At 43.6% G+C, this 27,494-nt stretch overlaps 2 protein-coding genes and 1 long non-coding RNA gene across 9 annotated transcripts; 2 read left to right on the forward strand and 1 right to left on the reverse strand.

The window, feature by feature from the left end:
* The first annotated feature begins 133 nt into the window (after positions 1-133).
* On the forward strand, positions 134-18,506 carry LOC114847608 (myosin light chain kinase, smooth muscle-like). Of its 4 annotated transcripts, none has more exons than XR_008693340.1 (24): positions 134-293; positions 512-552; positions 657-785; positions 1,748-1,819; positions 2,861-3,614; positions 4,667-4,783; positions 6,015-6,074; positions 8,833-8,880; positions 9,395-9,522; positions 9,652-9,808; positions 10,501-10,691; positions 10,774-10,888; positions 10,992-11,024; positions 11,128-11,218; positions 12,446-12,649; positions 13,166-13,383; positions 13,493-13,616; positions 13,847-13,999; positions 14,157-14,280; positions 14,601-14,691; positions 14,766-14,894; positions 15,672-15,784; positions 16,224-16,565; positions 16,605-18,506. XR_008693340.1 is itself a non-coding variant. In XM_029137535.3 (23 exons), the coding sequence occupies exons 3-23, from the start codon at positions 768-770 to the stop codon at positions 16,350-16,352; spliced, it is 3,069 nt and encodes a 1,022-aa protein (XP_028993368.1). In that variant the 5' UTR covers positions 134-293; positions 512-573; positions 657-767; the 3' UTR covers positions 16,353-18,506. The 4 variants fall into 4 exon arrangements, 2 of the variants coding, with proteins under 2 accessions (XP_028993368.1, XP_028993367.1); XR_008693341.1 differs by having other exon boundaries at positions 16,608-18,506; XM_029137535.3 differs by having other exon boundaries at positions 512-573; positions 16,224-18,506.
* LOC114847614 (uncharacterized) lies at positions 5,926-19,897 on the reverse strand. 3 transcript variants are annotated; one of them, XR_008693346.1, is made up of 6 exons: positions 16,218-16,357; positions 14,169-14,880; positions 13,796-13,982; positions 13,118-13,308; positions 12,399-12,733; positions 5,926-11,079 (listed from the first exon to the last, which is right to left on the reverse strand). It is a non-coding gene; the product is annotated as an uncharacterized LOC114847614 (long non-coding RNA). The 3 variants fall into 3 exon arrangements; XR_008693345.1 differs by having other exon boundaries at positions 5,926-8,923; positions 9,153-12,733; XR_003784238.3 differs by lacking the exons at positions 5,926-11,079; positions 16,218-16,357 and adding an exon at positions 19,689-19,897 and having other exon boundaries at positions 11,495-12,733.
* Positions 19,181-27,365, forward strand: ube2g2 (ubiquitin-conjugating enzyme E2G 2 (UBC7 homolog, yeast)). 2 transcript variants are annotated; one of them, XM_029137545.2, is made up of 6 exons: positions 19,181-19,334; positions 20,937-20,972; positions 21,064-21,109; positions 25,026-25,144; positions 26,163-26,303; positions 26,479-27,365. In XM_029137545.2, exons 1-6 carry the CDS (start codon positions 19,292-19,294, stop codon positions 26,589-26,591), a joined length of 498 nt encoding a protein of 165 aa, XP_028993378.1. In that variant the 5' UTR covers positions 19,181-19,291; the 3' UTR covers positions 26,592-27,365. The 2 variants fall into 2 exon arrangements, with proteins under 2 accessions (XP_028993378.1, XP_055360758.1); XM_055504783.1 differs by lacking the exon at positions 20,937-20,972 and having other exon boundaries at positions 19,196-19,334.
* The last annotated feature ends 129 nt before the right edge of the window (positions 27,366-27,494 follow it).

Here is a 27,494-nt window from a genome sequence, read left to right on the forward strand (position 1 = left end):
GGTCTTAAGCAACCTCCTAACATCCGGTCCAGCAAGCCTCCTGATCGAATCCTGTGGCTGTCTTCTGCATTTCGAGTGTAAATTATCTGGGCGTGTTTTGGAAAGACTGCGCTGAACACGAACGTCCCGCAGAGGGAAACACCGACAACCAAATCCCGAATCCAAAATTAGTCATTGTCTTCGATGACTCGTAGGCTCGCGCTTTCTAAGATCGTCCACAAAATACAGAACTCAAACTACAGAAAGCAGTCGGACTCAAAGCCTTGATGATACACGGACAAACTGTCTGTATTGTAAGTATGTTTTCAGTAGACGTATTAATATTAAGATGATAAAAATTGGGGTTTCACACCAGTATTTTGATCATAAAATGGATATTAGGCTCATCCATTTCAGTTCAATTCAGTTTTTAATTATACAGGGTTTAACTTTACACCTGTAACGGCAGAGGAGGACTCAAATACTCTCAAACCTTTGGCCAAATAACGAGTCTGCTTTTATATTCTTACAGGTGTGAAGTCCTAACTCACTGACTGAAAGAAAGAAGTCCAGGTACCATGACTCGCCTTTCAGGTTCTTCATAAATGTTACTCCTTTCGTGTCTGTATTTTTTTTCTCTTCAAGAGGGCATGGAAAAACCTGAAATCTTTCCGCAGAAACTACAGGAAGTGAAGCAGAAGCAACATCAAGGGAACCAGCCGAACAGCAGAGAGAGTCTGCCAAACAAGAGAGCTGGAAACCATATAAAGACAAAACATGCTGCAGTGATGGCCACGCACACACACGTATGTACGCAGGCACGCACGCGCACACACACACACACACACACACACACACACACACACACACACACACACACACACACACACACACAGAGCTCTGATGGTATGGGTGTTAAACATGGAGCCATGCTTACAGATACTGCTTCAATATTGTCAGACATGATCAGCTCCAGGACTGACAGGGCGCAGGTCAAAGGCCAGTCAGGGGTTTTCATAGAAAGAGGTTCTGAAAGAGGTTGTGTTCCAAACTAGGATAAAATGAACCTCTGTACTCAGACCTCCCAGTGGCACCACTCACCAGTAAACAGTAAAACCCCTATAGATGGTTGTTATAGACACTAGACCAGCTGAAGGTTGTGAAGGCAGAGAAGCTCTAGTGGAGCTGATGTGACTGATGTCATTAAACACAACTTCTAAAAAAAGAAATGATTTATTGTATTAAATGGTTCTGGACTGACCTGACCCTCACATTGACACCCTTCTGTCTTAGGCTGGGGTTGGAACTAAAGCACATTATCAGAGCCACTCCTTCCAATTTCGTATTATTCAGTCAGTGGAGCCACAGGATCCTGAGCTCATGAAGCTTTGTGTTTGAATAAAGCTTCAGCAGAGACACAGGTGATGAACTGGACCCTCAGGCTGATCCTTTCAGCTCCTATTCCTTATTTGGACCCTGGAGTTCTCACTGACAGCGTTTGTCACATGTGAGTACAAATGCACACGTCATCACTGTCGTACTGCTGTGTCTTCATACTTTGTTCAATTAGATTGCAATATTTCAAACCAAAAGCGTCTAGTGTCAGCCAATAATTGTCAGTCAATAATTGTCAGTGAAGTGTCTGAGGATCCAGTTCAGAACCACGACAACCCCCTGCAGATGATGCAACAACAGCTTGATTCAATTCATAAACTCTGTTTTGATTCATCTTCATCACACTGATGTTGGATTCTCATCTCTTCAATAGAACCCAGTCCGGTCCAGTCTAGTCCCAACCCACCACAAAGTGAAAGAAAGGAGAAAGCTGAAACTGGCAAACGTAAGAATAATAAAAATGTTTAGAAAAATCACTGATGGACATTAGTTTAAAAATAGTTTAAATTAAATTGAAGCATTTTAAAAATCTAATGAAAGTGAAGCAACCTCAGCTGTGACTTTATTCTTCTTTACTCTCTCTTTCAGCTGTTGATATTTGCATTCAATGTTTGTTTTATTAAATGTTAATACTGGAACTGTTTCAATAAATTAATTGAGTTCAAACCTACAAATGTTTGAATCTGAACTTTCATGTGGATTAGTGGCAGAACCGTCCAGCCGTGGTTCATCACAAAAGCCAACCCAAAGGACCCATTGACACCAACACCGACATGTGGAGAGCTCTGATCCTGGATCTTCAGGGTTCTAATGTCATTTACTCTCCTCGTAGTCACACTGAGGGGTGTACTGTGTACTGTGACTTGTACTAAAGTGAAGCAGCAAGACGCTAAATAATCCTTTATGATCTACTGTACGGAGATTAATCTGCCCCTCCCCCAAAGATGTAGTAATCTGCCCAGCCCTCCTCACATGCCCCACTACACCAGCCAACATGTGTGTTTTCACAGTAAGAGTCACTGATGTAGCTTAAACACACAGACAGGTTTCCTTTAGGTTTGACTGATGTGTTGATTGTTATGGATCAGGCTGTAGAACCAGTCCCTCTGCTCCCATTTATGTGTCCTATATCCAAAAATTCCCTAAAGCTTCTATAATCCCTGTGTTCCAAATGAATCAGGGCCACTCACCATGTTAACAACATCTGAACCAACAGCAGCACGATGACTCCCCCTGATGGATACTGGGCCAACTGGGAGTCCAGCGGGAGGGGGTCACCAGGGCTTCACTGTTTACATGTGTTCACTTCTGGGTCTATGTCCTTTTAAGGGAAGTCGAGTCACTGGTGATGTAACATGGACATTTAGAGTCCAGGTCTTTTACTCCCCTCTCAGCTGTGGGGGGCGGGGCCTCTCCTCTTTTTCCAGGGACACAACCAAGCTCAGTTTATTCTCTCTCTCATTTGTCTCTGTGCTCGTTTGCCTAGGCCTGCAGCAGGTGTGGATCAGAGGAGCAGCAGTGCAGTCAGAGTCACTCTGCAGGGGCAGGAGGCCAAAGAGGACAACACCCAAACCTGCACGGGGAGGAGAATAAGGAGGGTGACTGGGACCGGGACCAGAACCAGGCCTCCTTAAACACTGTGTTACTAGGGAGTCGCAACAGAGGGAGGCGCAGCAGCAGACTTTCACTTGCTGCTGCGACGCCCAGCTTTGAAAAGCAAGCAGCAGTGGAGCCAAGGGCGGCCGGACCCGTTATCTCCAGCACTGAGCAGCAGCACCACTGCCAAAACATGGATTTTAAGTCTAACCTCAAGATGGTCAAACCCAAGAATGAGGAGGAGCGCAAGGTGAACTCCTCTCCACAGGTGGACTTCCGCTCTGTGTTGGGAAAGAAGGGAACAGCCAGCAGTAACGGCAGCAAAGCATCTGAGTCACCTGGAAGGAACCCAGCAGACTTCCGATCCATCCTAACCAACAAGAAGAAACCAACAGGCCCAGAGAAGTACGGGGAGAATGAGAAGACGGTGGTGAACAACTGTGTGGATGGAGAGATTAGCGAGAAGAAGAGCGGAGGAGGGAAGGCGCCCGAGTTTGTGGAGAAGCTGAGAGATGTGACGGTGCTGGATGGGCAGAGGCTGCAGCTGCAGTGCCGCCTTGCCGAGCCTGCGGATGCCTCCATCGCCTGGACCCTGGACGGGAAGGTCATCAAGTCGTCCAAGTTCATCATCCTTGCCAAAGAAGGTCAGAGGTCACACATGCACATTAATATAGATGTAAAACAATCACTGACCATCAGTGGTAGTTACAATGGGAACAGATCCGTTTACACACACACAAACACACACACACACACACACACACACACACACACACACACACACACACACACACACACACACACACACACTCACGTGTAATATCACCACAGGCTCTGTGTTGAACATAACATAAAATATGATATGTTCACTGGGAGGCTCTGACACTAACCCATCCACCCGATCTGTTCTTGCATTCTGTCTGCATCGACCAGCTACTGTCTGGCTTCTCCTCAGGCGCCAAGTCTAAGTCAAGATTAAACAGTTGTTGTGATGTTTCATTACTGGTGTCGGGTTATTCTGAAACAGCTGAGCGATCCCCACAAAGACAGAAAAACACACTGTGTTGCTCCTGTATCTCCTGTATGCTCCTGTATTCCCTGCGAGTACGAGTGCAAAAATTCCCTTGATCCAGGTTCAGTCTGCAGGACAGCCCCGATCCGGTAGCGTCACATGCAAAGGTCAGAGGTCACAAAAATGTTCTCAGCTGGGACATGAAGGATAAAAATACAATGGTGGTGATGATATGAAAGTGAGCCAGCTAAGCTAGCAGCTGCTAACTGCTGTTGAGGTGTGTTCAGGTGTTGGAGACTTCTGACCAGTCTGAAGTCATTATATCAAGCCATGAAAAGAAAACACAAACTATACAGAGACGCCACCAGGTGGTTGTGGGTAAGGTGTAATCATCATTTTTAATAAACGCAGAACTCCCTTCTCTTGGCTCTGCTTCATTCAGCCTGGACATCCAGCTTGATCGCAGGATGATTCAGGTTCTGTTCACAAGAATTTGTCTGCTACTACTGAGTCGGACATGTGGAGGCGCTTGTGGTGGTAGCAGAGTCTGATTAAAAGTGTGAGCCTGGTGTTGGTGCAGTACTTTACTACATTTGCATTGATGCAGGTCCTTCATTATAGTAAAGCATTGTAGTAGAATGCTCTGCTGTGTGGTAATGTCTGCTGTGTGGCCTTGTGTTGCAGGCGGCTTGTGCTCTCTGACCATCGACAAAGCTCTACCAGAGGACGAAGGCCAGTACAGGTGCAGAGCTGAGAGCTCAGCAGGAAAAGCCGAATGTTGCTGTGTGGTTCTGGTGGATGGTAAGAACTGTTTTTTCTTGGGGGACATCTGCATCCAGCTTAACTCCCCGACCACTTTATCAGTAGGCTTGTCTATGTTGAGTATAGGATATATACCAGTCTGCACCAACATGACTCAAAGTCCTGTAAGCAGCTACTTAAACCTTACACAAGCAGGTTCTCTGTGTGGCTCATTACCTGAACATTCCTCATCAGCATTTTGTGTAAACAACAAGATCTGATCGCAATAAAACTCCTGAATGAGGAACAGAAACTGATTTTTTCTTCTAATGAAAACAACAACATGCTCCCTTTGTGTCCCAGGATGCCTCAGCAGTCTGAGCTTCCTGTAATTAGACACAAACTGGGGTTTCCTGCAATGAAATCCACTGCTTTGTGTATAACTAACAGGATTCATTCAAACCAGAACATTAAAGAATAAACTGCAGTTGGTTCTGTCACTGACCTAAACATGAAAGAAACATTGATTCATGTGGTTCACTGCATTCAAATGTCTGACACAAAGGGTTTGTGAAAATGAACAGAACCATCAGAACATACAGTTTGAACACAAATATGCTAATGTAATGCTAATCCTAAATAAACAGACTAGAAGATGGAAAACAAATGACATTTAGGAATTTAGGAAACAAAGATTAGTATTAGTATTAGTATGTTTATTTTTCACACACTTCCTGTGAAGAACTTCTGATATGGATCAAACCGTAACACCACTGTCAGACAGATGGGCTCGGTTCAGTGGACATCAGCAGTTTCCAGCCTGGGAGTAATCCAGTCTTTGGTATTATAGTGTCAACCCACAGGTTTATAGGGTCCAGTGAGTCCAGACCCTGATCTGTGTCAGTGTCTGTGAGACCATCAAGTTGTCGTGGTGATGAAATGATAAAGACCAGAAGTTTGAATATGCTGGATGTTCTGTGATGCCATGTTTCTCACAAGCTGAGACAGCGATGGGGTGCACAAACTGCTCTGCACACAGCCAGTGATATAACCCGGACACTGATTCCGCCATCTTTGTACGACAAAAACAATAAGCCACACACACACACAAGCATAATAATGACGTCATGTATCTGAGGGCTGGCCTGAATCCAGGGACACATGAACAAGGCACCAACTGAACATTCATGCATTTAACGTGTGTGTGTGTGTGTGTGTGTGTGTGTGTGTGTGTGTGTGTGTGTGTGTGTGTGTGTGTGTGTGTGTGTGTGTGTGTGTGTGTGTTCTGTAGATCCGGCAGAAAACTGTCCAGCTGACAAGAAGTCCAAGAAGTCGACGCCAACCTCAGAGAGTGAGTTTCCAAAATATGCAGAAGCCGCCTGGTTGCTTTTGTCCCAATAAGGAGCTGCAGGCTGGAAGCACTGGTTCCCACACAGACACACACTCAGGCTTGGTGTTTCTATTTCCAGCATCTTTGTGTATCACTGGAAACATGGTGTGTTCATCACTGTCAGATTATTATTCCAACCCCCCACTCCACCCCCACACACCTTCTGATAGTGCTTCCATGATCTGATCTGTAGGTGGCCTGGTAGCTCAGTTGGTAGAGCATTGACCTGGGAAGCAAAAGGTCCCAGAGTCAAGCCCACCGGGGCCCTAGGTGTGTCCTTAAGTAAGTACTTCATACTAGTTCCCACTGCTCCCCCAGGGGATGGGCTAAATTGGATCAATTTGGCCTGGTTCTTATTGGTTGGTTGTTTATAGCCGGGTTCTTATTACCTGATAGTTTGTGTCCCTGTTTTTATTTAATTGTATTCTAGCCATTGTTGTGTGGCTGTAGAATTTGGGCCTTAGCGTTTGTTTTAGTCAGATGTACAGTGACCGCTGGTCACTTACTTCACAGTAAGGTTCACACAGTCTGCATGTTTCTTGGACATATTCCTTGTTAGCTCTGTGTGTGTGTGTGCGTGCGTGCGTGCGTGCGTGCGTGCGTGCGTGCGTGCGTGCGTGCGTGCGTGCGTGCGTGCGTGCGTGCGTGCAATGGCAGAAGTGTAAGTGTAGCTGTAGCTTGGTGTATTCTCTCTGTCTTCAGCCTTAGTGGAAAATCTGCTCTTATCTTTATGATCCAGCTCTAACTCCTCCTTGCTTGCTGTGTGAGGTTTGTAAATGTACCCTGCATGCCTCAGTGTGGGATTTATTGCTGGGGATGCTCTCTGAGCTATGTTTATATGTGCGCACATGGTTCTGATCTGAAACCATCAAGCATTTGAGGCATGACACAGCAGTAATTTACAGCAGTCCAAACATTTTACGCTCAGTGTTACAAACACCAAAATAAAGAGGCAGACAGTAACATAGGAAGCACAAACTCAAACAATAACACAAATAACCAGACCACTTAGAAACTCACTTCCTGTGTGAATGTTTGCTTGGATGATGTTAGGGTGACTGTGTTTCTGTTAATATGCTGCAGCTTCCTGTTTGAGCTTCTGCTGTAAAGTCACGTTAGCATTAGCAGATGATCTCCAGATAAGTGTGATGCATGAAAGGTTTTTTGTTGTCTGTTTGGTTCTTGTTGGTTCCACTCTGCTCTCCATTCTGTATGCAGAGCAGATTGGCATGGCAGTAGGTAAACCAGAAGGGAATGCAGTTGAACCAATGGAGAAATAACGAGGACGGGCAGGGAGGAGCTTCTGGTTCCGAGTTCTGGTGGCTTCTCTCCCAATCTTCCTTTTAAGGCCTGGTTTCCCGGGCTGCCTCCCCACTCAGACATTGTTTTACTTCACACCACAGATTAAACTCGGTGTGTCTCCTGTGAAGCAACTCCTTTTAAGAAGTTTTCTGGCTTCACACTGACCGGACCTGATTTGGATGAAAACCGAGTTCTGAGGCTGTAGAACTAACAGATTCTGACAGAGTGATGAGATTGGAGTCATAAACTCATTTAAGTTATGATCTTATGGCTCCCTTCCGTCCACAGTCTCGTGTGTCTGATTAGGATCAGGGCTGATTATTTTCACTACAGTAAGTTGATTCGATGAGCTGCTCATCCTGGTGGTTCATCAGATTAAATACAGTTACTGTATAAACTCAAGGAGCTCTGGATGATTAACTGGAAGCTGTGTATGAATTGCTGCTTGCTCCATGAAGCACCTGCAGCAGATCAACATCCAGCTGCATGTAGAGCGGCTCCAACAATGTGTTATTTGGTCTGTGATAGTGTTTTTTTTCCTTCCTTTGGTTTAGTCCTGGTTCTTTAAACACTGGTTCAGGTCTGATCTAGGGCTGTATTAATGAAATACTATTAGCAGGTAGAAACGTGGTCTACACTGAGAACTGGTGTCAACAGTAGTAATTTGTTATATAGAACTGGGATTTGGCCAAGTTTGATATGTAATTAGACAAAGAGCAAGAGAGTCCAAAGAGCAGCATAAAAAAAATACAAAAATAAAACAAAAATAGTTAGGTGGAAGTCCACAATTCCTCAAAAAGAAGAACCTGTGTTTGTTTTTTTTATGCATCCTGTGTGGTTCCACACATGTGAAACTCATGTGAGCAGGTTCAGAAACCTATCCAAGTTTCAGAGCTTCAGCTGAGTCAGAACCAGACATTTATACACTTATGCAGAAATCAAACTAATCATAAAATGAAGTCTGAGGGCCGGACCATAAAGCCCCTCCCTGTGATGTCATGACTGTTGTGTGATCTGAGCTGAGTTTTTTCAGTCTCTCTCTGTTCCTGTGTAATTCCTGAGAGTTCCTTTCTCATTAGCTGTTCTGGATCTTTGTGCTGTCTGTCATTCTCTTCTATGGACTTTGTTATCAGGTCCAGAAAGACTGTGTATATGTATCATGGAACCGGGATCATGTAGAACCGAAATGTTTGTGTTTCCAGTGAAGGGGGGTGCTTTTTGTTTTCACCAACATATGTCACATCTGTATGTTTCTGCTGCAGTTCTCAGTGAATTCACAGTAAATGAAAGCCTTTGTTGCCCATACTTGGTCATCAGAGACCTTCTCTGTCTCACATTCCTCTCTCTGCACTGCACATTTCTATCTGACCTCACGTGTTCACTAACACTCTGACTGAGCCAATTCTGTTTCCTGCAGGTGAAGCCAGAATCAAGAAGCCGACTCCCAAGACTCCTCCCAAACAAGGTGATTCTCCTATTTTGTGATTCCATTGAGGAAAAATTCTGGACTGTAAGGGAGCAAAAAAATGAAAGTTAGTCAGAAATAACAGTATGTGTACACTTATTGTTCAATACACTTAATATTCAACTCAATTGAATATTATTTATATGGTGCCAATTCACAACAGAGTTTTCTTGAGACACTTTACAAGGACCTTACACAACTAGACCCAACAAATCCCACATAAAGCAAGCCTTTAGTTGTAGCCACATACAGGTAAGTTTAAATTTAATTACAATTTGACAGCAGCAGTGGAGGAAAAACCTCTTCTCCAATGAGGACCAAAGCTCCTGCAGAGCCAGGCTCAGTGTAGGCGGTCGCCTGCCTCGACCGGTCGGGCGAGCGAGGGGATAACACAGTTCAGGTGAAATGTTTTTTCCAGCCTTTAGTGGTTGAGAGCTGGGTTTTCTTGCTTTGTCCCTTCAGGCCCTGACTATATTCATTAGTGGTTACTGACTGTTGATGGGTGTGTGTGCAGCTCTGCCCCCGCAGATACTACAGTTCCCAGAGGACATGAAGATCCTGGCAGGGGAGAAGGTGGAGATCCTTTGCAAGTTTTCTGGAGCGCAACCCATCACTTGCACCTGGCTCAAGTTTAGGAAACCAGTGAGGGCTGTTTGATTATTGATCATGGGGACGAGATAAGCTGTAATGAACTGTAAAGATGTGAGCAGTGTTACAGGACAGTGGAGGTTCTGTGTGTAGACAAGTAACACATCTTCCGTTGTTGTTCAGATCCAAGAGGGCTTGGCTGACATCTCCATTGAGAGCACTGACGGCAGCAGCAGACTGACCATCGCCAGCGGTCAGCAAGACCACTGTGGCTGTTACACCATCGAGCTGAGAAACAACTATGGCCTCAGACAGGCCGCCCTCAACCTCACCATCGTCGGTAAGACACGTACAGGCAGTCATAGGCAAGTCAGCTATTAGTTGTACAGAGAGATAGTTGTGTTTATAAGAGACACGTGTTCATGATCCTGAGGCTGAGTTCAGTCTCCCTGCTGCAGTTTATTGCCTTTTATGGCAGCGATTCATCTGTGTGGAACTATCAAAACACACACACACACACACACACACACACACACACACACACACACACACACACACACACACACACACACACACACACACACACACACACACACACACACACTGTTTGACCTCTGGGATGTTTCTGTTCTTCTTCAGTCCGCTCAGACCATCGCTCCCATTTCCTGCTGCAGCTTTTCCTCAGACTGGGTTGTGGGTCTGTTCAGCTTGATTTAGAAGGATCACAATTGCTACTGATGTGCATGAGGTTCACACAGTTCTGATTGAATTGTCACAATATTGTCACCATTTGTTCTTTCACTGGCACTGGTGCAAATTGACAAATCAGCTCTGAAAGTTTTCAATCAGTGCAGTAATTAACAGGATTCGAGGCTTCTATGTGCTGCTGCTCATATGAAGGTCTACACTGTGCCCATCTTTCTGCACTACTGCTACCAGGCTCTGCTAGCACCACCCACAGGTGGTATAGTGTAGTGTAACTCATGGCTCTGTAAGGGTCAGGGTTGTTAACCCCACACCTTCCCTCCTCAGATAAACCTGATCCCCCAGCAAAGGTTCCTGCAGCCTCAGATGTCCGACGGTCCAGTTTGACTCTGTCTTGGTATGGGCCGACGTACGATGGAGGCAGCGCTGTGCAGTCATACAACCTGGAGATCTGGGACTCTGTGGAGCAGCAGTGGAAACACCTGGTGTCCTGTAACAGCACCTCCTACAACGTCCAGGTGTGCACAGTTATGTCCAGCTGATGTCCTTCTCCAGTGCCTCTGGAGAGCATCGGATTAACAGGTGTCATGTTGTCGGCAGAACCTGCTTCCAGAACGTCAGTATAAGTTCCGCATCCGGGCAGAAAACATCTACGGAGTTGGAGAGCCGAGTGCAGAATCGGAACCTGTTACTGTTGGACTAGTGGACAGTGATGGTGAGATAACAGGACATTATCTTCAGCTAAATCAACAAAAGTGGATGAAACAGAACTCACAGAGTGACTGAACTGACTGACTGCTGTTTGGTTCCTCTGACAGAGAACCAGGACGAGGCCGAAGAGGAAGATGATGGTAGCACCTCCAGTTTCACTGATCTCAGCTTATTCACATCATCATCCACACAATGCTGCACAAGCACCAGACAACAAACCTGACATGTTGTGTTGTGTTTTAGACTTGGAGAAGGAGCCCGATTACCGAGACGTGACCGTCAGGACAGACGTCAAGGTGAAGGAGCTGTATGACGTGGAGGAGAGGCTGGGAACGTACGTACACTACAGCTCATTACCCAGCTGAGCACAGTAAACCAAGTGGCTGAACTTCCCTGAAATATCATTCTGAAATACTTCTGCCTGAAGCTTGATATAAATAATAATAATAATAATAATAATAATAATAATAATAATAATCCATCCATCCATCCATTTTCTTAACCGCTTACTCCCTAGTGCGGGGTCACGGGGGTGCTGGAGCCCATCCCAGCTGGCTACGGGCGAGAGGCAGGGTACACCCTGGACAGGTCGCCAGTCCATCGCAGGGCAACACATAGACAGACAACCATTCACTCACACACTCACACCTACGGGCAATGGAGAGAAGCCAATCAACCTAATGCACGTCTTTGGACTGTGGGAGGAAGCCGGAGAACCCGGAGAGAACCCACGCAAACACGGGGAGAACGTGCAAACTCCACACAGAAAGGCACCAGGGCCGCCTCCGGGAATCGAACCCAGAACCTTCTTGCTGTGAGGCGACAGTGCTACCCACCGCACCACCGTGCCGCAATAATAATAATAATAATAATAATAATAATAATAATAATAATAATAATAATAATAATAATAATAATAATAATAATAATAATAATAATAATAATAATAATAATAATAATAATAATAATAACATTCAAAGCACCTTTCTAGACAGTTAAAGTTGCTACATGAATACGGAAGACATTGCCAAGGGGAAGAAGGTGAGGAATTAAGTCCTCATCATGGCTGGGATTTATAGGATTTAAGATGGAAGAACTGAAATGGGCCTCAGTTCTAGGGGGGTGAGTCACAACAGAGGAGAGTCTGTTGAGAAGAATGATGTAAGAGAATCTATTGATCAAGGACGATACAAATGGAGCGTAACACAGAGTCATCTGCCTTCAGGAGGTCATTGGTGATTTCTAGCAGGGCAATTTCAGAACTGTGGCGGAGAAGAACCAGACCGACAACTGGCAATTTTGAGTGAAGGGGGAAATTAATGGTTATTGTAGTTGCTGGAATCTAAAAGGTTTTAGGTTTTGGGATGATTGTTGGCGTTTCAAGGGGTGTGGGAACAATTCCAGTGATGAGTGAGAAGCAGAGAAAAGACACGATTTGACCAAGGCTGTGGGGCAACAAGAGATTAAGAGGAGGGAGAACATGGTGAATTAACACAGATTGTGGTGGTACTTACTGCAGAACTGTTGTGTCCTTCTGCTTTCTCTGTTAACACCTTCTCAGGGGAAAGTTTGGACAGGTTTTCAAACTGGTGGAGAGAGCCACCAAGAAGGTCTGGGCCGGAAAGTTCATCAAGGCGTATTCAGCCAAGGAAAAGGACAATGTCCGGCAGGAGATTGGCATCATGAACAGCCTCCATCACCCTAAGCTGGTGCAATGCATCGATGCATTTGAGGGAAAATCTGACATTGTCATGGTCCTGGAAATGTACGTAGACTCTACTCAGATGAGACAAAACACCTGTTTGTCTGTATGGCCAGTTCCAGATTTAATGCTCATGTTGTAGAGAACCTTAGAAGTTAAAAGGACATTTCACTAATTTAGATAATAAATAAATAATGAATAATAAAGAAAAGAAATAATAAAAATAAATAAAGAATAATTCAAATAGGCATCATGTTTATTTAAAACTAGCAATGGCAAAAGTGCTAATTCATATTTGATTGTATTAGTTCATGTCTTCATTGCAGAAGCTAAACCTACTGCTGAACAGTGGTGGAAAATAATTTGGTGGCCAACAATGAGAGAAATTATAGAGCAACTATTTACTCTGAGCTAATTTTATCTACCGGCATTATATTATAAACCTCAACCTTATAACAAGGCAGGCGTTGAAGTCTTTGAATGCTGAGTACATCACATTAAGCTGACATGTGTGCTATTAACTGTACATACATCTGGTGACTACGCAGGTGACTGGATCTCTTCCTCATTTCTGTACAGGATCTCGGGTGGTGAGCTGTTTGAGCGGATCATCGATGAGGACTTTGAGCTGACAGAGCGGGAGGTGATAAAATACATGCTGCAGATCATTGATGGAGTCAGCTTCATTCACAAACAGGGCATTGTCCATCTTGACCTCAAACCTGAGAACATCATGTGTGTCAACAAGACCGGAAGCAAAATTAAGCTCATTGACTTTGGTCTCGCCAGGCGACTAGGTAACCAAGCTAACCAGTGAAGAAGCTTAGGTTCTGTCATGCATTCCACAGACTAAGACTGTGCTGGTGCTGATCCAATTTAGAGCATTAACGTTCTGTCCTCTGACAGAAAACACTGGGACCCTAAAGGTTCTGTTCGGGACCCCAGAGTTCGTGGCCCCAGAAGTAATCAACTACGAAGCAATCAGTTACCCGACAGACATGTGGAGTATAGGAGTCATCTGTTACATACTGTAAGTGGACTTCATGTAACCAAATAAGTATCACATACATACACATATTTTCACTAGTTAACTTCAAACATTGTATATATTTCTATTTCAAATTTTATTTTACTTTATTAGTTTTTTCAAGGTAAATATTTATTACTTTTGAATGTTAAAACTGTCGAGTAGAATCCAGTATTTCTTACCCTGTGGAAGCTTCAGTGTGGATTCAGTTCTGCCCATGTTCGTTCTGTCAGGCTCAGTGGTCTCTCTCCTTTTATGGGCGACAATGACAACGAGACTCTGTCCAATGTCACCTCGGCCACCTGGGACTTTGAAGATGAGGCCTTTGATGAAATCTCAGACACTGCCAAAGATTTTATCACCAAACTGCTGAAGAAAGACATGAAGTAAGGCAAACAAAAAGAGAGAGCAGTTTATTACATGAACCCTGTGACAGAGCTGTGACCAGGCAAAGATCTTGGTCCCTCTTAGCAGAAATTAAGCTCACAAAGTGATACGAATGGAAGAATAAAACACTATCTATGTGTATACGTGGTGTGTCAGAGCTCGGCTGACCTGTGCTCAGTGTTTCGAACACCCCTGGCTGAAACAAGACACCAACACCATGAAGGCCAAGAAGCTCTCTAAGGAGAGGATGAAGAAGTACATCCTGAGAAGGAAATGGCAGGTAGTACAGTAACACAACTAGTACACACATGCTTTGATAGAGCAGAAGCATTTAAAACCTTTTGGTGCACAGTGAACTGCCCCATGACTGTTGCTGCTACTCTAAGCTTGTTAATTAAGTCAATGGTGAGAGAGATAGATGTAACTCTTCTATGTGACCTGTTAGCAGCTAAATAATTACTCATTGGTTTGACATTGTTAGAAATGAAGACACAGCCACTCTCTCGCTGACTATAATAGCACAATATGTGGAAAAGAACCATGTAAACTGTAAATACTTCCCATTCCACCACTGATGGTTTGAACCATTTCTTCTTCCAGAAAACTGGTCATGCTGTCCGAGCCATTGGTCGACTGTCATCCATGGCAATGATGGCTGGAGTCAGTGCCAAGAAAGGGTCCCCAACTGAAGGTCAGAGCAGCGGTGACAGACTTAGTACTGACTGGAACATGGCAGCTGATCATGCACTCTTCCTGTGTGAGCAGAGGACAACCAGTTCCTGGAGTGTTTGGAGTATGAGCAGAAGACCGAGTGTAAGCCCAGTTTCAGTGTGGTCATCAAAGACGTGGAGGTTGTGGAGGGCAGCGCCGCTCGCTTTGACTGCAAGATAGAAGGTGGGGGGATGATGCATCCGTTAGTTCCTAACATGGTGGCTGTATGTTTAGAGCCAGGCTTCAAGTGATCAAGAATAAGCATGAAGCATAACAGGTGAGCAGACACAGGCACAGAGACCATTGAACAAGGAATCACTGGGCCATAAAGGGAGAAGCAAAAAGTGGCTGTGAGGGTTCTACCGAACAGTACAAATCAAATATTTAAAAGGTTAAACAGCTGCTCCCTGGAGACAAAAGGAAAAGGAAAAAAACAAGCTTACTGTATGTCCCACAGGTCCATTGAAAACACAGTATACAGAGTAAAGCTAGGAACCAGGGCTGGTAAGGCAACTGTGTCTAAATGAAGCTAATATGCATACAGAGAGGAACAGAGCAGGAACAGGGAAATTGAAAGACTTAATATAGGGAGCAGAGGAAAAATAAGTGGCCATGAAAACTGGCTTAGAAGGACAGTGACAGTGGCGTTTTTAGGCATGGGCGACCAGGACAGCCGTGGCACCTGCTGGGGGGGGCGCGCTTCAAGTCTTCAGACAAAAACATGCCCCGGGGGGAGAAAGGCGCAAAATCACGATCTCGCCTAGCATAATCGCGATCGCGGGGGGTTTGCATAGACTGGGCAAAAAACATACAAAGTCATGATCTTGCCCGGGCGCAAAATTGTCCAAGACCACCACTGGACAGTGACCATATTGTTCTGTGACCAGGACAAGAAATGCTTCATGTTGTGTTCTGTACCTCACACTGCTGAAAGTCAATGACTCGTCTTTGTGACTGCAGGCTTCCCTGACCCTGAGGTGGTGTGGTACAGAGACGAGCATCCCATCAAAGAGACTCGACACTTCCAGATTGACTACGATGAGGATGGAAACTGCAGTCTGGTTATTTCAGAGGTCAGAGGTTAAACCTAAATATAATGCAGTTATTACTGAACCGCCACATCTGTCCTTAATTTACCTCCGCATTATTAGGCCAGGTCATAGTTTCTGGTCGACATGGTCTGAAAGATGCTGAGGTGAGTGATTTAAGTCACAGTAGGTTTCCTAGCAGAACATGGCCATGAACATGGTTCATTGTTGGTGCTGTCGGTGGTAAACGAGTCGACATCGACCCTCACACACTCAAGTTCTGTTAGTTCTGACTTTCTGTTAGAACCACAATAGGATTGGACCACATGGGCGAGATTTCTCTCTCTACCCATTGAGCTACCAGGCCAATAATGAGAGATCAGTAGCGTGCTGGCCATACAAAGCAACAGATCACTACAACTAGTACAGTTAGGTATGTTTGACATTTGACCAAAATTCTTTGAGAAACTTTCTGAACCTGCAGGTTTCAGGAGACGACGATGCCAAATACACAGTGAAGGCGGTGAACAGTCTGGGGGAAGCAACCTGCACTGCTGAGCTGCTGGTAGAGGTGATGGCTGGAGAGGAAGAGGAGGAGGAAGAGGAAGAATAAATGACTGTCTGGACTCTGATAGGAGTAGGAGGTGATAGACATAGTCATCACTTGTCCTGCCTCTGTCAGGCTGCCTTACAAACCACCACACCCGCCATTAATTACAGCCTCATCCTTACCTTTCTGTCCATATTTAAAATACTGTATAATATAATTTAAAACTATCCGGTGGCATTACCACGACTGGATTCACTTCTTGAAGAACATGTTCAGGTGACTCAAAAAGATAATCTGCTGCCAATTTGTTGGCAGCAGATTATCAGAAGATTATCATCAGATTCAATGACTCATTGATAAAAATGAGTTTTTCAGTGTTTTTCAAATTTTCAGTGTGTACAACTAGAAAATGATTTTTGGTTTGGTATGTTCTTTGTCACAAATCTCTTACATTAAAACAAAACAATTTTCCCCAAGAATTATTAAGACTAGTTTGACCATCAGTGCCACGAATGTCTATATAAACTGTGATTGGTTGAATGATGTAGAGACAACGTACATAGAATCAATTCAAAGTCAGTTTAGCTTTAGGGTGAGAATCTGGGCTTATAGCTAGAAGTATGAGTATCCAGTATGAGGCTTCAGGTGTGATGGACCAACATGAGGAGCAGCCCAACGGCAGTGAAACATCAAAATGACACTGATTCAGAGCCTGTGGGTATTCAGGTGGGGAAGATTATGAGCAGAGCCTTGTGTTCCTAGAGCTGGGTCACCAAAAGCTGTCATACACCCAAACGTACTCCTGAATGCACGATGATGCCTTATGTAGTCACACAGCCCGGTTGATGATTGTTAGCTAATGGACTTTTCCACTCGAATTGTCTCTTCAACCTCAATGCTTTAAAGTTTACAGTTTACAGTATCATCTGTATTGTGTTGGAAGAAATAAGACTAATATGTCCAATTGGTAAAAAAGTCCCTTATTTATGAATGTATAGTGGACATTGGAAATAGATTCTAACATTAGCATTAGCTTCAGCACAAACTAGCATCTTCTGATCCTATTTTAAAGCATGTGAGCTCTAAGCAGAGAACTTGAAATGAAACAGATGGTGGTCATTTATCGACATTCTGACCTGTGGCATTGTTATTACAAGCGGCCGAAGCAGCAACCGTAAAAGTTTCTAAAGGCTATTAACCTGAAAAGTAGCTAGGTTAAATCCACAGGTAGATAGAACATACAACATAACAGATTGCTACCATAGTAGAAACTGGTGAAACATTGGCTCCTCGTCAGCATGGATTTGGGAAGTGATGATGGAAGTCAAGTGTCTAGGAGGGAATCCAGAATTGTAAACAATATTTAAATGTTTTTGTTGTAAATGTTTGTTTTTTACTGTAGTATTTCTACTGTTGAAATGTCACCTGATGTCACCCAGCTCTGTTAATACAAGGCTCAGGGCAAGCGCAACTATTAAAGCTATAAGTTGCATGTTTGTGTCTGACCTGGCTGCTCCAGCTGAGAAGTCGTCAAGTCTTCTCTGTTTGTTGGCTGCAGCAGTCTAACCGTTCCAGTCGACACTACTCTCCTTTATGCCGTCAGCCTAAAAGCAGCTCCATGCCACTTAAACGACAGGCTGGACATTAAAACGCTGTTTACGGAAGTCACTCTTACTTTTGGCACCATGCTCTTTCTGACGATGACATCTAGGAATTAAGTTCCAGTTTGTATTTATAAACTGTGTGGAAGATGTGATTTAAACACTGACGTCTAAGTTGTCTCTAAACAGTGTTTTGCCACATTCCAGCTGTTTGTGTTTTGTGTCCATTTTTTTAAAGGCTTTTGACTGAAAACCCCAAAACCAAAGAGACATACTCACCCGTGTGTTTGTGTGTGACCCATCTGCATCATTTGTCTCCAGACTTGACCTGTCTGTGTGTTCAGAGGCTGTTGTATTTTGGACTTATTTAATGCACAGATTCATAATTATAATATTCTTCTCGGCACTTAATGTGTTACATTTATTATGAGTGTCCTTAACTAAAACAGCAGTTGACTCACTCCTAGACAGACTTGTTTTTGTATTAGATGTATGTAGATCATATTTGTCAAATATTTTAAAATATATATCTGTTTGACAAACTGCAGATCACATTTATGAAAACACAACCACTGTACTTACTCACAAATACAAATAAATTATCACAAACCAAACAGCTGTTGTCATGTGTGTCACATTAATTACATCATGTTTCAAGAGCAAATCAGGAGCAGTTGTGACGAGGAACATTACAGAACCAGAGGAGGTCTTGCAGGACCAATTACACCTGTACAGCATGATCCCTGATAGCACTAGTGGAACCGGAGTTAATGGGAGCAGAAGTGACTGTCACTGAGGCTCAAGCTGTTCTGGTCCTGAAGTCTTCCGGGTCTCAGATCTGTTGGCTCACCATACACGGCCCAGCCAAAAAAAAGTCACCCCTAAAACAAAAAGGTCTCGCACTTTAGTATTTTATTGGACAGCCTTTAGTTTGGATTACGGCACACATTTGCTGTGGCATTGTTTTGATAAGCTTCTGCAATGTCACAAGCTTTATTTCCATCTAGTGTTGCATCAAGTTTTCACCAAGATCCGCATTGATGATGGTAGAGTCTGACTGCTGTGGCAAGACTTCTCTAGCAAATCAAAAAGATTCTCAATGGGATTAATGTCTGGACTCTGGTGGTCAATCCATGTGTGAAAATTATGTCGCATGCTTCCCGAACCACATTTTGAGCCTGACGAATCCTGGTATTGTCATCTTGGAATATGCCCGTCAGTAAAGTAGTAGCAGTAATGCTGACGTTTAAACGCTAGGGGGGGCGTTACTTTGCACGCACAGTGAAACTACACATATCCAGCGCTGAGCATGCGCATTTCGCAACGGTTGTAGCGAGTGTTTGCTAGCGAAGAGTGGACTCGGGACCGGTTGCATTTTCCTTTGGCCTCAGGTGGATTACGATGGCCGGCACCGCGCTGAAGAGGCTTATGGCTGAGTATAAACGTGAGCGAACTGAAACAGATGTGTCCCCACACTGCTCTATTAGGCTAAGCTAACAGGCCTCCGAAGCCGAACTACGTTACAGAATATCTACTATTCGGTTTGATCCCAAAGGCTGCAGTTGTTTTGCTGCAGCGTGAACCCGTTAGTGAAGACACAGAGACAGAGTCCGCTCGGTTCGGCATTATGACTCTACGGCCAGGAGCTTTTGCGCCGATTAAATGAGCCATTATGTAACGTGTTTGGGGAGCTCGTCAGCACCATCTCCAAATACCATCCAGGCCGTAGCTAGACGTTCTTCGCACGTAGTTAGAGCTACATCCGTCCGTTAGCCTAACACAATACCAACAGGATTACCTTGGTCTGTATTGACCCACTAAAGGTCAGAGGTCACCGCCGGTTTCCGGTGTTGAAGATTAATTCGTTTCTGGATTAACTGGTGACCGACTTCCGAATGGCGCACTGGTTGCTCCTAGTTACGGCAGCGGTCCTCGTCGATGCCTTGTTTTGTCGTCTGTACGCGATTTAAATAGTCTACAGTTTCACAAGACGTAATATGACGCAGTGTGGTCGTTGCTCGTGTTGTAGATGCGGAAGTAGCCAAAAAGAAATAAGGACTGGATAAATCTGCTTTCAATTACTACGATCTTTTGTCAGTAAAATGTTGAACCTCTGCGTCCTGTCTTGGGAGTCTTGTTTGCTAAGATTCGTTCATAAAATAATGTCAAAATCCTGTGACATAAGCAAAAAATTGCTTTTAACGGGATTCGATCCCGCTGCCACTGAATATCTAAATGGTTTTATGTAAAGTAAGAACTGTTAGCTTAGTGATTTTTTTTTTGTTATCGTATTCTTCATATTTTCCGAGCTTTTGCATTTACAGGAGGGCTTCCTTTTCCAAGACCATCTGTATAATTTACGATCGTTCACCAAAACACGACACAAAAGACGAGTGAAAATGTGTGATCTGTCAACGCAGTAACAACAACGACTAGAACAGCTGCTGACACTAACTTATCAAATGTAGACATCTTATAAAAACAGTAAATTTAACGCAACACCAAGTCACAGTGGTCACAAGTTGATCTGTGGTCCACCGTTTACACAGTGTCTTTAACATGTTAGAAACATCTTATAAAATTGGTCTTGCACTGATTGCAGCTAATGTCACAGAATATTTGAGATTTTTTTAAGCAAAGCTTAGAAAACAAGACTCAAAAGATAGGACGCAACGGTTCAACATTTTATATTCTATTGATAAAAGATATTTTGTCAGTATCTATATAATTTATTAACAGCATATAATATATTAACAGCAGACTTATTCAGTCCTTATTTTCTTTACCTACCTTCGCATCTACAACACGAGCAACTAACAAACTGCATCAGATTATGTCTTGTAAAACTGTAAAGACTATTTAGATCGCATACAGACGACAAAACATTGTCAAGGCATCGATGAGGACAGCTAACTTTCTTTTCCCTGCTTCAATCATCTGCCTTAACAAAGAGCAACCAGTGCACCATTCGGAAGTCGGCCACCAGTTAATCCAGAAACGCGTTAATCTTCAACACTGGCAGTAATCAGTGTGTTCTGTATTGCAGAGCTGACGCTGAACCCACCTGAAGGAATCGTTGCAGGTCGGTAGTTTGGGTCTGTCTCAGAGCAGGGCTGAGTGTGTTCTCACTGCAGCTCAGCCCACTGAGTTTAATATTTTGGGTTCTCCTGCAGGTCCAGCTAATGAGGAGAACTTCTTTGAGTGGGAGGCTCTGATCATGTGAGTACAGGCAGATTTATGTACAACCTTCGGAACCAGATTCAGGAATCGAGTGGTCTAGGGCTGTAACTAACAAATGTAAATAAAGATTTAAACAATTAAAAGAATATTTGATGTTTTACTTATTATAAATCTGTTTTTATTTACATAAGTTTGTTATGGCAGCCCTAAACTGATCGATTAACCTCTATTGTTGATCTTGAGGTCCTGAGCAGGACCTAACCTTGTGACCTGAAATGACTATTGTTGTCAATTTGAACTGTGTAAATCAAACATAATTAGTGGGAGAACTGGCAAGAGCTCTTTTTTCTTTATTATTATTATTTTTACTTATTCTGCCACTTTTTCAGCTTTTCAATGCTTTGTCATAGATCATCGTTCAACTTTTAAAAGTGTCATCTTCAGGGGATTATGGCTGTTGCTTTTTAACTTTGACCATTGTTCAACCTTTTTTCACCTAATGGTTTTCTATGGGAGTCATTGTTCAACTTCCTTTCAACTTGCCTGTATTTGTCAGCATCTGTCATTGTCATACTTTTGTGTAGAAATGTCATTTAAACTTAAAAAGCATCTATCATCTTTCAATTTTATCCGTGTATATAAACAAACTATACGTATCATGTATACAGGCTTGTGACTGTTTAAATATCAGGTGGCTTTTGGTAAATTTCCAGCGTATCCATTAGTGTGTATTGCATGAGCTAGAGTCCTATACTTTAGTCTGTAGCTGCCTCAAAGTGCAGAGAGTTTGTGGTGTGTGTGTTGATGTATGTGTGGGTGTGCCTCTGTGTGCGTACTTATGCGTGTGGTGCGGTTGGTTTTTTGGGGGTCCCGTTTCCGCTTGGGGTACGTGGATCCGCTGCCTGGGTGGTCTCTTTTCTGCTGACCCCCACCAATTGCAGGCCTTGTGCTGCAGGCCGGTGTGGTGCCAGGGGATGAGGTCGGACCGATGGGGTGGGCCCCACTCCGCTCGTGTAGGGGACTGGGGGTAGGCCCCACTCTGGGCGTGGGGGCATCTCCTGGCGGGCTCCCTACGGACCGTGGGTCCTCGGGCTCTACTCTTTCAGGCCGACCCTCCCACCCGGGGGAGTGTTTGCCCCTGGTTCTCATGGGGCGGACAGCGTTGACCCACGGTGGCCCACTCCGACCTGGGGTGCTGTCTCGGTGGCTGCTGCAGCTCTGCCTGGGGGGCTCTGTGTTGGTGGCTTGGGTCCAACACCTGCCCTCCTGGAACTGAAGGTGTGTGGGCTCCCTGGCTGCTCGGATTCCTTCCTCTGCTTGTTGGATGGGCGTAGTGGCCGAGCCCCTCACATCACCCTGGCTTCCACAAGTGGCATTGTTCATGCACCAATGTCAGCCTCACCCTTTGGGTGAATAATATCAAGCTACAGCCTTACTAACCTTGTAGTGGGACACTCAAAACCTGAGCTGATAAACAGGCTTTCTAAACTTAGCTGTAATTATTTCTGATACTTATCACTACCAATATCGATAATGTGTAAATATGGAAGTTGTGATGTTGTATGTCATGGCTATTGTTAACTATTATGAGATTATGTATGGCAATGCATGTGTATGTATATGATATATGTATGTTTGTATGAGTGTGTGCACATACCTTAACACTATTATTGGTATTAATATTAATTTCAAAGGTTAAACCACGGTACAGCAGTTGTTTAGTTATGAATGTGTCAGCCTAAAGTACATCCCTACTTATTTATTTAGCATGGATTGTTTGCTTAATTGATTTGTTTGGTTTCAGCAGCTGGTTGCAGTTTATATACTCCAAGCAAATCTGTCCATCACAATACGACATTCAGCCTAATACATGCTGCTTGTTGAACTGCTGGACAGAAAAAAAATGCAGAGTTCCAGAATTCCAGAATTCAGTACACTTCAAAAACCTTTTGACAAATTTATTGTAACATCAAACTAAGCATATATTTACATTATTATCTAATTTATGGTATAAAAGCAGCGCTGCTTTTCAAAATAAGCAAGAATAAAACTGTTCTGTTAAATAAAACTGTTAAAAATAAAGTGCCTCAACTTAGAAGAAATAAAATATAGGAAGCAAAGCCATAAAAAATGTAAACGTCTCTTACATCTTAACTCAAAAGTCAAATTTAACAGGTAAAACAAACCATATAACAATTGAAGAGTTTTAGAGGCTCTTCCTCTTATATATTTAACTCCCCCACTTTGTTGCTCAGTGAGACAATGGAGCGCTAGCCTGTCCTGCTAGAATTTTAAACCTGGGTTTGAATGAAATTAGGGCCATTCTCGTACACATGTGGAGGTATTTATATGACAACGGTATTTCTTCATTGTGGAGAAAGTTGCCTTGCAGTTGTGTGGAGCCAAACATGTACAGGGCTACTTTCGACAGATCAGGGAAAGCTGCCTCTCCCTCTCTCTATCTCCCTTGGTTTTTGCTAGCAACACGCAACTGTTATCGTCGTCTTTATTAATTCCCTTGCCTTAAATGTTAAACTTTCTTTCATATGCCGGTACTGAGTAGCAAAATTTACCATCTGTGATCCACAGAATTGATTGGCTCGGTGAAGTCATGTGGGATTGCTTAACTCGCATTCAACTGGCCAATGCGTTCGTTCTCGCATCCACAAAATAACTACCGTAAATAGCTGTGCCGGTTAAAATAAAGATGCCCTACTAGATTCTGAATTAAAACGTTCGGTTTGCTCTGTAGCTCAGAGTCCGGATGGGACAGCTTCTGGGTATGGATCCGGACCCCGGTCCGCCTGTTAGTGACCGCTGTTCTATTGCTTAGATTTCTTACCTGTTTCCTTTATCATGTTACCGTAGTCTTTTTATTAGCTTTTCATCTTATTCAGATTTTTTTGTGATCCTCAACAATGTTCCTTGGTCACCTTTTTCATTTTTGTAAACGTTTAATGTTGGTCAACAATGTAATCTTGGTCATCTTTGAATCTTTGTCAGCGCTTTGTCGTGAGAGATTTGATAAGAAATGCTCAATGTTGCTGTGGTAACGAGTTAAACCTAAACTTCATGAATGATGCAGACACCTGGAGTGTTCTGTGCAGTTTAAGGTTCAGCGTTTTCTATTGTAGAGCTAACTGACAGTTTGTACAAAGCGCCTGGGTTAATCCACTGCTGCTGAGCTTGTGATTCTCTGCAGTGTGTACAGCATGTTGATCACAGGCTCACTCTTCTGCCAGCAACATTTTTGTTCATTGACACTGATTCATCGTCAGTGTAGGTAGCCTTGTCCAATCAGGCCTGTTGTTTTTGTTGTTGTTGTTGTTGTTGTTGTTGTTGTTGTTTCAGGCAGCTTATCAGTTTAACCTGCAGCTCAGTCACAATCTAACCATCCAATTCCACCCACTGACATCAACCCATCATTGCCTGGGACTGTCCTTAGGTGTGTTGTCTCACTGCAGTTTAGTGGTGCTGATCCATTTGTGGGTAAAAAAGGATTTTGCATATTTTTTTTTAGGATAGATTGTAATGTTCTACCTTCAGAACAATAAAGCACATAAAGCCATAATGATGAATAACATAAAATATTAGATTAATCTGAAAATGAACACACTTCACATGGACATAGAATTTAAATTGTGACTGTTAAAAAGAGTTGTCCATGAGACACATGTCACTGATAAACACAACTTCAGAGTTTATCAGCGGTTTGCTGTCCTGATGAGAGCCATCACTGAGTGATAACCTGCAGATGCATGGATCATCAGAGCACAAGAGTCCAGACAACTGATAGCTGAACCAGCTGAGCAGCTAACTTCTCTTAAAGCTTTATAACCTCCTCAAATTGAACTGTTTAAAGTACCTGTAGATCCGCTGCAGCTTCTAAATGTTTTTGAGGAACCTTCGTGAGCCCGCGTGGATTATTTCCCCTTTCCCTCTGCTTGTGTTTCAGGGGTCCTCAGGACACTTGTTTTGAAGGTGGAGTGTTTCCGGCCGTGCTCAGTTTTCCATCTGATTATCCTCTCAGCCCTCCTAAGATGAGGTTCACCTGTGAAATGTTTCACCCCAACAGTAAGTGGTGCCTTGGTGCCTCTGATAAAAACAATGCTGCAGAACACTGATGGTGGACTAACTGAAAGGATGTCAGCGAACCATGTGCCTGCTGAATGGGGCACGGTGCTTGATTATTAGGCTAAAGCGTAACGTTCCGTGTGAAGCTTTAAAAACAAGCCAAAGCAGCGATGAGCTTGTGCACAGTGAGATAATGGTCTGGCCGGTTACAACATGCTGCTGCGTGTCCTTTGCGTGCTGTCATTAGCTGTGATTAGTGGACTGAAGTCAAACCAGGGTGATGGTTTGAGCACGTTCTGCTCTGATTATAGGATGAGAGGCTCACTGCTGACCCCTCATCTCAGATGCCAGCATGGCCCTGAGCTGAACTTCTTGCTGAAACTGTGTTGTCTGATCCTCCATCAACAAACTTCAAGGGGATGAAGATGAAACACATGGAGGAGAAACCTGACTGCACTTTTACACAATGTCACCATTTTTTTGTTGTTATAAACTGATTTGCGTTTGGTTTATTCAAAACTAACTCCTTTTTAAAATGTGGCTTAACAAGTTGCCCCAATAAAAATACACAAACAAATAAATTCAGGAAGTGCCACTTTTAATTGTGCACTGTGGGCAGGTTAATGGTTAAATTCCTGCTAAAACCAGCAGCTCAGAAATGAGGACCTCTATGAAAAGAAGCCTGCAGGAAATGCTTATCACATAGCGACAAACATGATTGTTTCACTGATGATCACTGATTTCCTGCCTCACCTGACATCTCTATAACGACTATTTATAGGTTGTTGTACAGAAGCAGAAATAGAACAACTGTACTGTACTGAATACTGTACGTCAAGTCTGGACATTTGCTTCCTAGCACTGGTCCCTATTTATTTATGTGGCATTTGGTTTAATGGTTCTCTTCTGCTTCCTGGAGCAAATGTCAACTTATTGTTTTATATTAAAATGTGTTTCAAGTTCTGGTCAGAAGCTTTTGTTGATCTGAGGACCTAACCTCCTGCTGTCCCTTCTCCAGTTTATCCTGACGGGCGGGTCTGTATCTCCATTCTCCACGCGCCTGGTGATGATCCAATGGGATATGAGAGCAGTGCGGAGCGATGGAGTCCAGTCCAGAGTGTGGAGAAGATCCTGCTGTCAGTGGTCAGCATGTTGGCAGGTACCGCATATGTTTGAACCTATGTGGGTCAGTGCTTTACAATGGTGTGACAAATTCCAGATGCTTTTAACTTTGTTTCCTTGTTTTTTCCTTTCCTCCTCTTGTCCTCCTTCCTGTCTTTCTGCTGCCCCCTCTTGCCTCATTTATCTTTCTATCTCCTCTCCTCTTCTCTCAGAACCTAACGATGAAAGTGGAGCGAACGTCGATGCCTCTAAAATGTGGAGGGAGGACCGGGAGCAGTTCTACAAACATGCCCAGAAGATTGTACGCATGTCTCTGGGTCTTTAGAGATTATGTCACCACCACGTGTCATTGATGTCGTGGCGTCAGGCAGAAACACTCCTGCTTTTCTTTGGATAACAAACTCTACAACCCCAGTGGGTTGAAAGTACTTGTACTCTGCTTCCTCTCCGTCATGCTGCCGGGACTGATGGGTGATGGGTGGGGAACCAGCAGGCCCCACATGTCTCATAGCCTCACACAGATTTCACAATACACATGAGCGGAACCAGCCTGTGGAGTTTTTTGAGTGTCTTTTAAATATCACCTGGTTCTACAGTCATGCTTAAACCCGGATAATTCATCTGCTAAATCTGATAAACAGCTTCTCCCTCGATGAGCCTGTAGAAGAATGAGGAGTTTCATCATGCTTGTTTTAAATCGTCATTTTTGATGGGAGACCGCGACAGAAATACTTTGAATTGCAGGCTAGCAAACCAAGAGAAGCTAAAAGCCTTAGACTTAATTCATTTGAACAGTCTGATTAATCATGGTTCTGGTGTTTTCCTGAGTTTGTTTAAATGAGACTCATCTTCCAGTTGGACTTTTATGCACATTCTTTTCCTGAAAGACGACAAAGTCTGAGGAGATTTTATGCCTGGAGCCTGGCTGCTTTTTAGCTTATTTTTGAGCAGTTATGGATTAGTAAAAGACCAATTGAGTTAAATGTTGAACTGTGCAGCGCTAACTGGGTCATGTGTTCTGCTAAAAGGAAAGCCAAATTAAAACCAAATTCAGCCTCTGCAATATAAACCATTAAAATGACATTTCTGTAAATACTGATGTACTGTAAGGCGTGTTTTATTTCACTGAGGTAGAAACAAACCCGGACCATGCAAACTTTAAATTGTAACTTTTTTTAGCATCATGCAGTCACTTTGCGCCCCGAAGCTTCAGGTCCAGTCATTTTCC

The sequence above is a fragment of the Betta splendens genome, chromosome 21, assembly GCF_900634795.4.
Source record: "Betta splendens chromosome 21, fBetSpl5.4, whole genome shotgun sequence".
Classification (NCBI taxonomy): Eukaryota; Metazoa; Chordata; class Actinopteri; order Anabantiformes; family Osphronemidae; genus Betta; species Betta splendens.